Genomic DNA, 12,087 nt, shown 5'->3' with positions numbered 1-12,087 from the left:
AGATAGTATTCCCAAGAATCTTTGTATTCCAATGTTTGGATCCAAGATAATATTTCCATAAATGTTTACTAGTTTTTCAAAAAATACATAGATGAAAACAAATGCATAATAAGAGAAAAAAATATTTTCATGATTTACATTGTTTGCCCTTAATTTGTTTTTTTATAAAATGCACTAAAAACATCCCAAGTGATTTAAATTTCTTGCTTTCTTATTTTTTTTTTTTAATCTAAAATGTAAAGCTCTAGCTGCAATGTTGTTTTATTATTAATTACTAGAATCACTCATCTAAGGAGTACAAATGGCCCTAGTGTAACACCCCATACTTTCATATATTTTTTCTCCTAATCGGTTACCGAATTAACCTGGTTCTCGGAGTCGGACCCATTTTGGGGAATGTTTCTACAAGACCATATTTTCATGTTTAGTGTAATAAAACAATCGAGTACATCATTAATTGAGAAATTTTATTAGGATTTTGAAAGTATTTTTATTGAAATTTTCCGAGATATGAATGAAAAGTATATTAAGAAATTTACTGTTTGACCCCAAAGGACTAACAAAATTATGTTTTGACACCTAGACTTATTATAATTTCCTATTATGTCGAGTTTTGCATGGATATTTAAATTGTATATGGAAATACTCAAATTACACTAAATGAAAATTAAGAGATATAGTAGATAAAACATCATTACTATAAAATTTAATGATGTTACGAGTAAGGCTAGAGTATAGTTAAATAATATGTTGGATTTCGTAAGATGTATAAGTTTATCTAGAAACTTAAATAACTAAAAAAAGTAAAATAAAAAAATAAATAACGGCAGGGGTTAACGGGAGAGAGGTTATACTTGGAGTTATAGGAGAGTCATAACTTATACTTATAGAGACTAAGGGGGCGTTTGGTTAAAGATAAATTTTAAGAATACTAGAGAAATGTAATTACTAAGTATCTATAGGGAAAGTTGAATAGATGGAGAAGTTAAAAAAAAAGTAGTTTGGTTTGACAAAATTTTACTAGGAAAATATATGACAAAAAGTGTGTCAACAGTGCTTTACCCGGGTTTTCTCAAAAAATCACCCTCAAATCGAGTTTCTAAACAGTGCAAATTACTATCTTTATCAAAAAGTCATGCATTTCACATAGATAAGTTTTGGTCAAAAGCTGTTGAACCAAACATTGGTTTTCTAAAAACCAAACTTCATTTACCTAGGAAAATCTCAAAAAGCATGAAACCAAACGCCCACTAATGATGAAAGAAAAGAAAAGCAAGAGACGAAAGGGCTTGCGAACAGTGGCGAAGCAAGGAAATAATTGTAGACCGTGTAAGGTTATATCATTTTTGAATATTCAGCTAGTGTCAATGCTACATTATTTTTGAAAACTCAATCAGTGTCAAAACTGTATCATAATATTTAAAGAAAACTTGTAATATTTTTTAAAATCAGCCAATGTCAAGACCCCGTGGCCCCGTTGGTCTCCAATTACGTAGCTCTGTCACTGCTTGTGAAGGAGTGGAAAAGGAGAAGGATAAGTATTTGGGTGCCTCAAGCTTCAAGGTTTCAAGTCTTTCCCAAGGATCTAGCTTCATTCAATGTGATAATGAATATTCTAAAACCCACTTTTGGTTGATTGAGTTTGATAATGTTGTGATTGATTTGTCTCTTGATCTCGTGGATATTTAGAATAAAGAAGTTCAGGCATCCTTTTTAATTGATGGCTTTAAACCCTCGCATATAGCATGTTTTATGCATAAGCTACATCATGGAATTTATAGGGTTAAGGGATGAGTGTTTATGGTGCAAAGAGGGTGTTTTGTGAAATGGGTTTGTCGGAGTTGCACATAATTTCTCATGCTTTAACGATTTATTTTTCAAATGAAGAAAAAATGATGTTTAGATGCTGCATGATGTCCACAAAACCCTTTGAAGTAGAGGTGTAGATGTGTTGAGCTAAAGTAAGCTTTGATCTAAATAAATTATGTCTATAGCCTAGATCTATTAGCTTATTTAAATTTATCAAACTTTCAATACCTATCAAGAATTTAAAAAGAAAAACAAAATAATATTATTTTATTAATTAAAACTACTTAAATAAAAAAAATTGTTTTATTTAAAATAAATATTTTGCTATAGGCTAGTCTACAACTACAAGCTTATAAGCAAGGTGTTGTAAAATTAAGTTAATTGCTTATTTTTTTAAATGGATTTTTTTTTGTGTGAATATAGCTCAGGGTATCCCCGGCCAACATCGAGAGCCTAATCTTTTGAAGGTGTAAAGATCACTGAAGTAGATTTTGCCTCTACCAACAAAACTTTTTTTATACACATGGCCAGGAATCGAACCACTGTCAGTATATTTAAGGGAACCAGCTATCTACTAACAGTGCCGACCTTTGTTGATAAATGGACTTTTTTTAGATCTGAATTTATTCTATTTTATTAAACAAATCAGGCAAAGCCTCCTATGTCCTGTATATTATTTGACTCATTTACTCCTTACTCTAAAATTTCTTGAAACATAAATTTTTTTAGATTAGTTCTGAATGAAAGTTCAGAATAGCGATCGAATTAGCAGCATGGTGCTGGACGAGTCCCTTCATAATTGTGAAAGACTAATTAAATGAGAAAAATAAAGTAAATTTCCTCTCTCAATTGTATTTGATTGGAAAATCTAACATTCTTTCCCGATTTCCTCCCAATTAGGTAAAGAAATCAAAGAGGTGATTCAGAAAAGATTTGATGGAGGGGTCTCACATGCTGGATCAGTTGAGACTGATCGTGAATGCTTTTATTTGATAGAAACTTACATATGTGAGGCCCAAATTGAAGCATTATCCATGTATGATTAACATAGAGTCGTGCAGACAAGCTCAACGAAGCATATGAACTTATCAAGAACACACCAATGGAAGCTGATTCAGTGACCTGAGTCCACTGCTTGGAGGTAGTTTTATTCATAATGAAGTTGCCTTAAGCGAAATTGCAGCAGAAAAGCTCATAGAATTGGAGCCGTATAACTCTGGAAACTATGTTATGTTAGCAAACTTGTATGCTTCTGCAGGGAGATGAATTATCTCCCTCAAACTAGACAATTAATGAAAGATAAGGGAATGCAGAAGAGTCCAGGATGCAATTGAGAGAAGATAGAGATGGGGTTCATGAATAATGTGTTTCTTGTTAGTGATAAAACTCAAAAAAAGAGCACACGAGATAAATATATTCTGTATAATTTGACTAACTTGATTAGAATAAAGCATACGTGTCATTTATAACATGAGAAAATAATTGTGTAAGGGGAGAGTTATATTTACAAACTTTTTGTTTACAAACTACACTATGGATTCCCGGAAGTACATTAGGTTACACTATGTCCTTCTGGGAGTACATAGTGTAATTTGCAAAAAATTGCAAAAATTTTTTGTAAAGAGATCCTTCCCCATTGTGTAATATTGGTCAGTAGAGTCGGTAAGTAACTGGTACATTTTAGGCATTTAACTACACATGGATCCTGTGTGTGTGACTTCAAACAATGTCATGAAGCCCTGATGAAAAACATTGTTACATGATAAGTGCTCCTATGTGAAAAAAAGGATAAAAAATTTAAATAAGACTCAAGTTTTTATATACCCTTAAAAATGGAAATGAAAAATTCATAAATAAATAAATTTTTTTCACCCAATTTTTAAGTGTATACCAGTTTACATTTCATTGCTCTATCCTTTGATCATCTTTCCATCCAGAAAATTGCAGCCTTCATATTCATGGATCAGAAATTACAAATTCAAGGAATACACAATTTTATGAACAAGGAATAAACAGTTTATCTTATTACTTCACTTCTAGTCACACCAGTAGGGAATAACGAAATTGGAAAAACAATGACAAATTTCATATAGGTAAGATGAGAACCGCCTGTACATCATAAAAGCATAAATGAACCATCAGCAAGACTGGAATGAATGGAATAAGGAGCATAAGAGAACTCTACCAGTTCTTGACAATTTTTGACTTTTCAAGTATGAATTTTCCTTCCTTGTACTTCTGTGATGCTTCATAAGCTCTTTCATACCTCCAACCCAACACTTCGCGGCAATCACCACAATAAACATCAGCAACAGTGTGAAGGCCAGTCATGAGATGCCTGTCTTCTTTTCGCCCTACTACAATATTCATTGCATGGGAGAACAGAAAAGCTCTGCTATTTCTTCCCTGGTTATAAAAAATTAGTATGAGAGGAACATAAGACAAGGATCAGGGAAAACTATTACTATGAGTTAAAACTGAAAGACAATTTTCATCAACCAAAATCCCATAGTTAAAGAACACATGTCCAAATAAGAAGACACCTGCTTTCTTCAACAAAACCCCATCTTACTGGTATTGTCTTTCCAACAAATCTTAATTAACAAAAAAATCACTGTGATAATTAACTGAATTCCATCGGCATAACAGCCCCAACCTCAATTGTATATCCAAAATCACTATGACTATCTATGCGATTTCCTTTAATGGCAAATTGATGGTAAATATATGTCTTCAGTATTCAAAACCTGAACTGCCACAACCACCACCAGCAACACACAAACAATCCAGTATCCATGAGACTCACTACTCATTAGAACTAAGCGATTTCATCTATTATTCAAAGTAATCACTAAGTTAAACTTGGATACGTAATAAATTCATCAATATTGATAAATAGTATGGAACGAAAGTGTGGAACAAATATTTAAATTTCTGAGTAATTAAAGAAGAAGAATGAGGAACTGGTTCAAATTTCAACCATAAGATTAAAAATAAAATGTAACTATTTATTTCTCAATTTTGAACTCTGGTCTGAATTCATTGCTGTTCATAATGGTTTGGCTTTTGAAGTGGGCTAGTCATATTGATGATTGAAAAACAAACATTCCCTACTTTGCTTCATTCACAGAACATGAGTTCAACTTTTTCCCCTCCTAAAATCTCCTAGAATTTCCATTTAACCCTTCCTTATAACAAAACAATATAATTGTGATCTTACATCATCAAATCCTGCTACCAATTTACCTATTTTTTATTTTATTTTTTTAAAAGAAAAAGATGGAGGAGGAAGGTTTGGATGTGAAAGCAAAATTAAACAAAGCAAGACCCAGAAGGAGAATTTTCAAGTAACATTTTATTAGCACTGATAACAAACTACAAAGTAAAGAAGCCACCTTTCAATTTCATACATTCAAGAATAACTAACATTCTCATCAAAAGTCTTAAAATTTATAAACCCAAAAAGTATTTAAAAGAAAAAAAGAAAAAAAAAACAGAAAATAGTAATAAGATACGTACCCGAAAAGCCTTAGAAATGATGTCATCGTGGAGTGAGACTTGGTTTCTGCAATTACAACAGCAGTAGAAGCGAGGCCCTATCATTTCCGCCATTAATTTGTCAACAAATTCAAACTAAACACCTCACTGTTCTAAAAAATAATCAAAATCTCAGTTACTCAAGAGTCAAGAGGTTTAGATCAGAAAACAATCAGATAAAGAGAAAAAAAAAAAAGGGGGGGGGGGGGGGGGGGGGGGGGGGGGGTTAGAATCAATAACTAGAAAGTGGGGTACTAATGGGAAATTAATGAAATTTCTTTACCTTCAACAAAGTGAAGATGACTCTCTGCAACAATAGGACTACGCTAAGAATAAATTAATCACAAAGATTGAGAACAGAACATTGATGGGGGAGAATATGAGACTGCAGAAGATCCAGGATCGTCTTCGTGGCACTAGTGGAGCTTGGACTATTTATTTATGACTTTTTTTTTTGGAGGGTAGTAATTTATGACTTTATTTGTATTTCATGCTTTTTACTCGTTACGGTTTATTTATGAATTATGACGCTTACGTTTATGCTTATCTATAATGTTTATTATTTTATTCAGGGCTATATTTGATTCTCTATCATGTAGTGTTTGGTTCGGGAGAAATTTTTTTTTACTAGCGAAATGTAATTGATAGGGAAATGATTGGAAAGTGAGTTTGGTAGGAAAATGTAAAAAAAATTGTTTGGTTGACCCAAATATTACTAGAGAAATTTATTTAAATATGCAAAATCTATGTTCGGGAGAAACTTTGCACCTGTTTTTTCACTTTCCCAGTCATCTCAAAATACCACATCTCAAGTGGTATTCTGTAACGGTGAATTTCATCCAAAAATCAACACAAAAATCATTTTCCCATCTATCCTATTTGCCTGGTATTTTTTTAAAAATCCTGAACCAAACGTGATATTTTCCAATATCCATTTCTCATCAATCCCAAAATAAACCTTCAACCAAACACTACCTAAAGGTGAAATTTAGAAAATTGGGAACTTAACTGAGAGGACAGTGGAAAAGGAAATTAATTACCCAACTCCCAAGTACCAACATTATGAAATTAAAAATTGAGAGTGCTGCAAAAATTGAAAAATAACTTGTATTAAGGGAGAGTACGTACTATTTGGTCGAATGATCATTATTTCATTTTATATTATGGTACTGTGCTCGTTAAGTTTCTCTTAACACATAATAATTGAGTTGTTTGCTCTACTGCCATTTTTTTTTCTATGCTTTGATTAATCTCAAAGTTTAAATCATTCACAAATTAAGGGGAGTACTTCTTTACTTTTAATTGATTTTTTTTAAATCATTTTATCCAAAGGAATCCTAATATCGAATTAATGATGTAAGCTAGGAATATATCGTACATCTTTTAGCTACTGACGAGAATTGTTGCTGCATTAGTGTATAAAGGCAAATATGACTAACAGCATAAGTTAGGTATGGTCTAGTATGAGTTAGATATATCAATTTTCTAATTAGTCGTTGATATTGTCTTTTATCAACTGAAGGACTCTCATCTTCATAGCCAATCTTGTGATTCTGCTCAATCGGAGTATTAGAGGGTTTACACCCGAGTTTTCCTACTTCTTTGAGAAGATCAAGAACATATTTTCTCTTGCTTCTTGGTGCTATTTTTTATCTATTTTTGCAATATGGCTTCTTCCGACACTGATTCGGCTGTTGTAAACACATCTGCAAACTCTTTTACACAATCTACGGTGACCCCTCTTGGTCACACTGATCTCCCAAGTCTTCATCAGAATTATCTTCTTAATAGGAAGAATTATTTGCAATGGTCTCAACTTGTTCGTACCATCCTTAAAGGGCGTCGTAAAATTACTCATCTTAAAGGACCTGTTCCTGCCAAAACAGATCCAAAATTTGCTGACTGGGATGATGAAGACTCTCTTATTATGACATGGTTATGGAACCCTATGACTCCTGAGGTTAGTCAACATTGCATGTTCTTACCTACCGCTCTTGAGATCTGGGATATTCTCAGAAAGACGTACTCAATGAAGCAAGATGCTGCCACTTGTTATGATCTGAGGAATCAGATTTTTTCTACCAAGCAAGGCTCTCTCTCTATAACAGAATATTATGGTATTATGAATAAGTTATGGACTGAGCTTGATCAGTACGAGAATTTGAAGATGGAATGTAGCAAGGATGCAGCCACTCTGACCACCTCCATTGAACGCCATAGGATCTATGATTTTCTTTGTGTTCTCAACTTAGAATATGACCCTATTCGAGTTCAAATTCTTGGTAAGGAAAAATTACCGTCTCTTTCTGAAGTTTTTCACATTGTCAGGGGTGAAGAAAGTTGCAGGGTTGTCATGATGGATACCAAAGTGTCCGAAGGGTCCATTATGCTCTGATACCAACTTGAAAAAAGGGTTATCAGATATTATTGAATTGTGTAAATAATCTGTATGGAGAGGTCTCTATTTATAGACAATAAAAGACCTAATTCTTGACCTAATGGGCTTGACCCAATACAACAAATAATAATAACTAAGTAAATAGTTAATATTTACAACATTATCCTTATTCTCATTTCTTGGATGCTTGGATTATCTTTATATAGAATTTGGAATATTATTGTTGGTAATGGCTTTATTTTTACAATATTTGAGTTGAAGACTGGTTATAAGTGCAGGGTAATGGGTCAAATAAGTACCAATCAGCCCAATAAAGTAAAAAAGAGAGAAAGAGATAATTTGATGATTTACTATCCTCTTTTACTATTTTTATTGCAGTTAGAGAGTCATATGAGTTACTTTTTGGAAGTGAAGAAAAAAAAAGTTAGACCGTTGGATGAGGATAGACATGGATGGATAGCAATGAATCAGTTATTTTTAGTTAAGTAGAGGAATTAGACTTAGAAATTTTCAGATTTTTAGTTTTATTTTCTCAATTTCCAGAAGTTCATTTTTTAGTTCTTGAATTTTAGTTTTAGCTTTGTTGGCTCTGTACGCACATGCATGGTTCTTCTCTTGAAGGGATTCAAGATTGAGTTGTGTTAAACATTCAAGCTTTGTATGATTAGTTTTATTACCTTTTCAATTTCACTTTGAAGAAATCTGGTTTGCAATTCTTGACTTTTACATTTTAGCTTGGTAAGAAAATACAATGTTCTTTGTTGCATTTAGTTTCTTTATTCCTTTTACTATTAATATGGCTTGCTAATTTTCTCTTTTCTGGGATTCAAGATGATTGGGTGATTCTTTATTTTTATGATCAGTGTAATGTTTCTTTTAGTCTCATTTGATTAGCAAGATTCTGATTTAAAAGTTCAAGAAACCATGGGAATGGATCTTGGAATATTTTTAGCATAATTGCGATTGGGAAATCATGTTATGTTATTTTGCTAATTAAACCCTTGAGGTTAGGGATAACCCAAGGAGGTATTTGATATAATTCTTGAAGATTTAGAAGACTTTGGAAAAAGATCATTCTGAGGAACAAATCTGGAACTGGGAAGTTCCGGTTAAAATAGCCATAGTAGTTCAAATTCTGTGATTAAGAATGCGAATTGCTTTAAGAAAGTCCATGAATCAAGAATTCCAAAATCTTTTCATTGTTAATATTTTGTAGTTAACCATTTTAGTTCCATTTGTTAATCCAGTTTTATTTACAAAATCAATTTCATTCAATTCTTTAGTTTAAAAGTGAGATTACTACAATCCAAGAATTAAGGAATAGAACCAAGAAAAAGGAATTTAAATCAACTGTTCCCTGAAAACGATCTTGATCTTTACTATCCAACACTAGCTTAACCTCCACTCGTGCCTTGTTATGAGTTCATTGTTTCGAGGTAGTTAAAACCAAGATTACATCTATTTTTTGCACATGTAGTCTTCCAAGATATGCCGCTATGCCCAGGTCTTCTTCCCCACCTGAAACTCTACTAAGCTTCTTCATTTCGTAACAAAGATCATATGGTAATTTATAATGTCATAGGATAAAGTGGCAAGAGAACAAAATTGATTGATGTAGCATTACCCACTTCAGAAAGAAATTAGTTTTGCTATCCTCCCAATTCCCTTTTGACTTTCTGGACAATGAAGCTAAAAAATTTCCTGTTTGGATCTGTTATAGAAGGTAGACCCAAATCCTCGTGCTTCAATATTTTTTGCACTCAATATGCTAGCAATAGAAGATCTCAGTCTAAGAGAAGTATTTTAAAATGAAGAGTGAACTAAATAAAAAAAAAAAGAGTAAACTTGCATTTCATAACTCAAAATCTTACATGTAGTTTTTAATTTTAATTAATATATGATTCATTACTTCAACTATTTGAACATAGATAAAATAATGTTAAGTGTAAATAATATAAAGATTGAATTATACATTAATTTCTAGTTAGTGATAGGTAAAGAGCACGATTTAGCAGAGCTGAAGCAAAGGGATATTGTCTGAATCAAATGTTATAAAAATCGGACCGATTTGGCCGAGTCAACCCCAAAACAGGTATATTGACCATATAATTGGATTGGTTTTTATATTTGATCGGCTATGTAAGAGAATCGGTGCGACCCAAACGGGTTTTGTAAAAACCGATAACCCGATCAGTCCAACCGGTGGCTCGACCCGGTTCATAAAAAAAATCTAATTTTTCTGATCTTCATAACTTTCTTTTTTTCACTCTGACACACAAATGGTTTGTTTTCTTTTGAAATATTTGAGTAATTTGTTGCTTATTGATTTACATAGGTTACGTACCTACAATACCAATTATTATCTTGATTATGTAATATGCAACGAATTTTGATATAATTTATAGACTTAGAGATGTTGTCTACTGAACCTGAGCCCCAACATCACAAGTATTATATGTTTGATTAATCTTTTATTGGACAATAATATGTAATTTAATGTTTTCATATTAAAATATTTGGAATTCGTATCATTTTTTTTTACAGGTATTTATAGTTTGTTTAATATAAATTATAGATTTACATATTATACTTATCGAGTCATACAGTTGAACCAGTGACCCACTGGTTGAACAAATAATCCAATAATTCAATACTTCGATTGAATCAATAACCAAGCCGGATTTAACAACATTGGTCTGAATAGTTCAAAGTAAATAAAAAAATAGAAACAGAGAACACTTTAATATAAAAAACCTTCTGAGTATAAGAATTGAGGAGCAAAAATCATGTGGCCAAATATCTAAGAAAATGTCTACTATAAAAATAGAATTAGAGAATATGATAGCGGTCAAATATCAGCTCTTTGACCCATTTGGAGTTTTTACCCTTTTAATTTATCAATTTGGTATTTGATTTGCACTATTTACCAATGAGGGCCATTGAGTGACGCGAGGTGTAACACCCTGTATATACCCGATTTGTTATCATATCATCGTATTAAGCTACGCTTAATTAAAATACGGAATTAACTTTTTCTTTTCAATTATGACGTCATTAATATTAACCAAGTTGATTAATTAATCCCTTTTCAAAACATTGTCTGTAAGTAAATTGCAAATAAACAACTAACTACACTGAATAACTTCATTACATAAATATAAATAAGTGAGTATCTAAATCACAGAACTACCACACGTAGTCCGGACCATAATCCTGATACTTTATACAACTCGAATCTAAAATCAACATAGTCAAATCAATGTGGCATGGACAACTCCCATGCTCACCAAATAAGGCAACAAAGCCCAACAGAGTCTCAAATCAAACAACATGATAATAAATAAATAACATGCCAACATCCAAGCATATCATCATAAACAGCATATATCTCAACTCAACTCCGGCCTCCTGCCACTCGAGGTATCAACCCCCGAGTTACCTGAACCTGAAAATGTGCCCCAAACGTGGAGTGAGATCTCTAAACAGAAATCTCAGTAAGGCAAGGGGTCCTCAAGGATCTCTCCACCCCAAGCTCACTTACATGTGCAATATAAGTTCTAAAAATAGTAAAATATTATAAGTTTCAAAATCAGTGCAATGCAGCATATAATCATGTCATGTGTGTCAAAATATTCTACTGGCCAGGGAATTCAAGATTTAGATACGTCTATTACCTATAATCAGTGCAAGACACCACTTTCACCCACCCACAGAGTCACCCTATTGTATGTATCCACATACTCAACCTTACCGTCTAGGTGGCACAACACATGCATATCATGAAGCACTTGCACATAACAACTCAACAACATTTCAAATATCAATACATGAAAACACATCATGCATATAAACCATTCCCCCATGGGATACGGTGGAACCAACAATGGCTAAACCGAGAATGCGAAAACTTACCTCTTAAGCAATCTATCCAAGCCAAGTCCACACTAGCTCAAGGTCCACAAACAGCACAATCACAATCTGTTTTAGACCAACAATCATATTATCATTCATCATCTAATAGTTCAAGACATAACAACAATGATTTCTTCTTCATTTAATGTCTTTAGGCTTCTCACAAAGTCATAAGCCCTTAATCCCTTTGATTCTGACTTAGTTAGTTATTACATAGATTCAACTCAACCAATCTAGGGTCCATAAACCCCAAATACAGTTCTGTATGAACAGAACAATCACTGTCTCGAAATTCCCAGAATATCCGGATATTTGTCGGGGTCATATCCGGATATCATATCCGGATACCCATATCCGGATATCTCCAACTCCATATCCGGATATCAATATCCGGATCTCATATCCGGATATTTCGCGACAGAATGTAGTTC

General features: G+C 32.8%; 1 protein-coding gene across 3 annotated transcripts; it reads right to left on the bottom strand.

The window, feature by feature from the left end:
• Positions 1–3,705: 3,705 nt before the first annotated feature.
• LOC133312856 (protein yippee-like At4g27745) lies at positions 3,706–5,782 on the bottom strand. 3 transcript variants are annotated; one of them, XM_061514138.1, is made up of 4 exons: positions 5,630–5,782; positions 5,329–5,459; positions 3,995–4,215; positions 3,706–3,918 (listed from the first exon to the last, which is right to left on the bottom strand). In XM_061514138.1, exons 2-4 carry the CDS (start codon positions 5,419–5,421, stop codon positions 3,846–3,848), a joined length of 387 nt encoding a protein of 128 aa, XP_061370122.1. In that variant the 5' UTR covers positions 5,422–5,459; positions 5,630–5,782; the 3' UTR covers positions 3,706–3,845. The 3 variants fall into 3 exon arrangements, with proteins under 3 accessions (XP_061370122.1, XP_061370117.1, XP_061370131.1); XM_061514133.1 differs by having other exon boundaries at positions 5,329–5,454; XM_061514147.1 differs by having other exon boundaries at positions 3,706–4,215; positions 5,329–5,454.
• Positions 5,783–12,087: the final 6,305 nt, after the last annotated feature.

Source organism: Gastrolobium bilobum, unplaced genomic scaffold (genome assembly GCF_033153095.1).
Source record: "Gastrolobium bilobum isolate Gb01-03AN ecotype WA unplaced genomic scaffold, APGP_CSIRO_Gbil_v1 utg41727, whole genome shotgun sequence".
In the NCBI taxonomy this organism is placed as follows: Eukaryota; Viridiplantae; Streptophyta; class Magnoliopsida; order Fabales; family Fabaceae; genus Gastrolobium; species Gastrolobium bilobum.
This window is presented reverse-complemented; position numbering and strand designations above follow the sequence as displayed.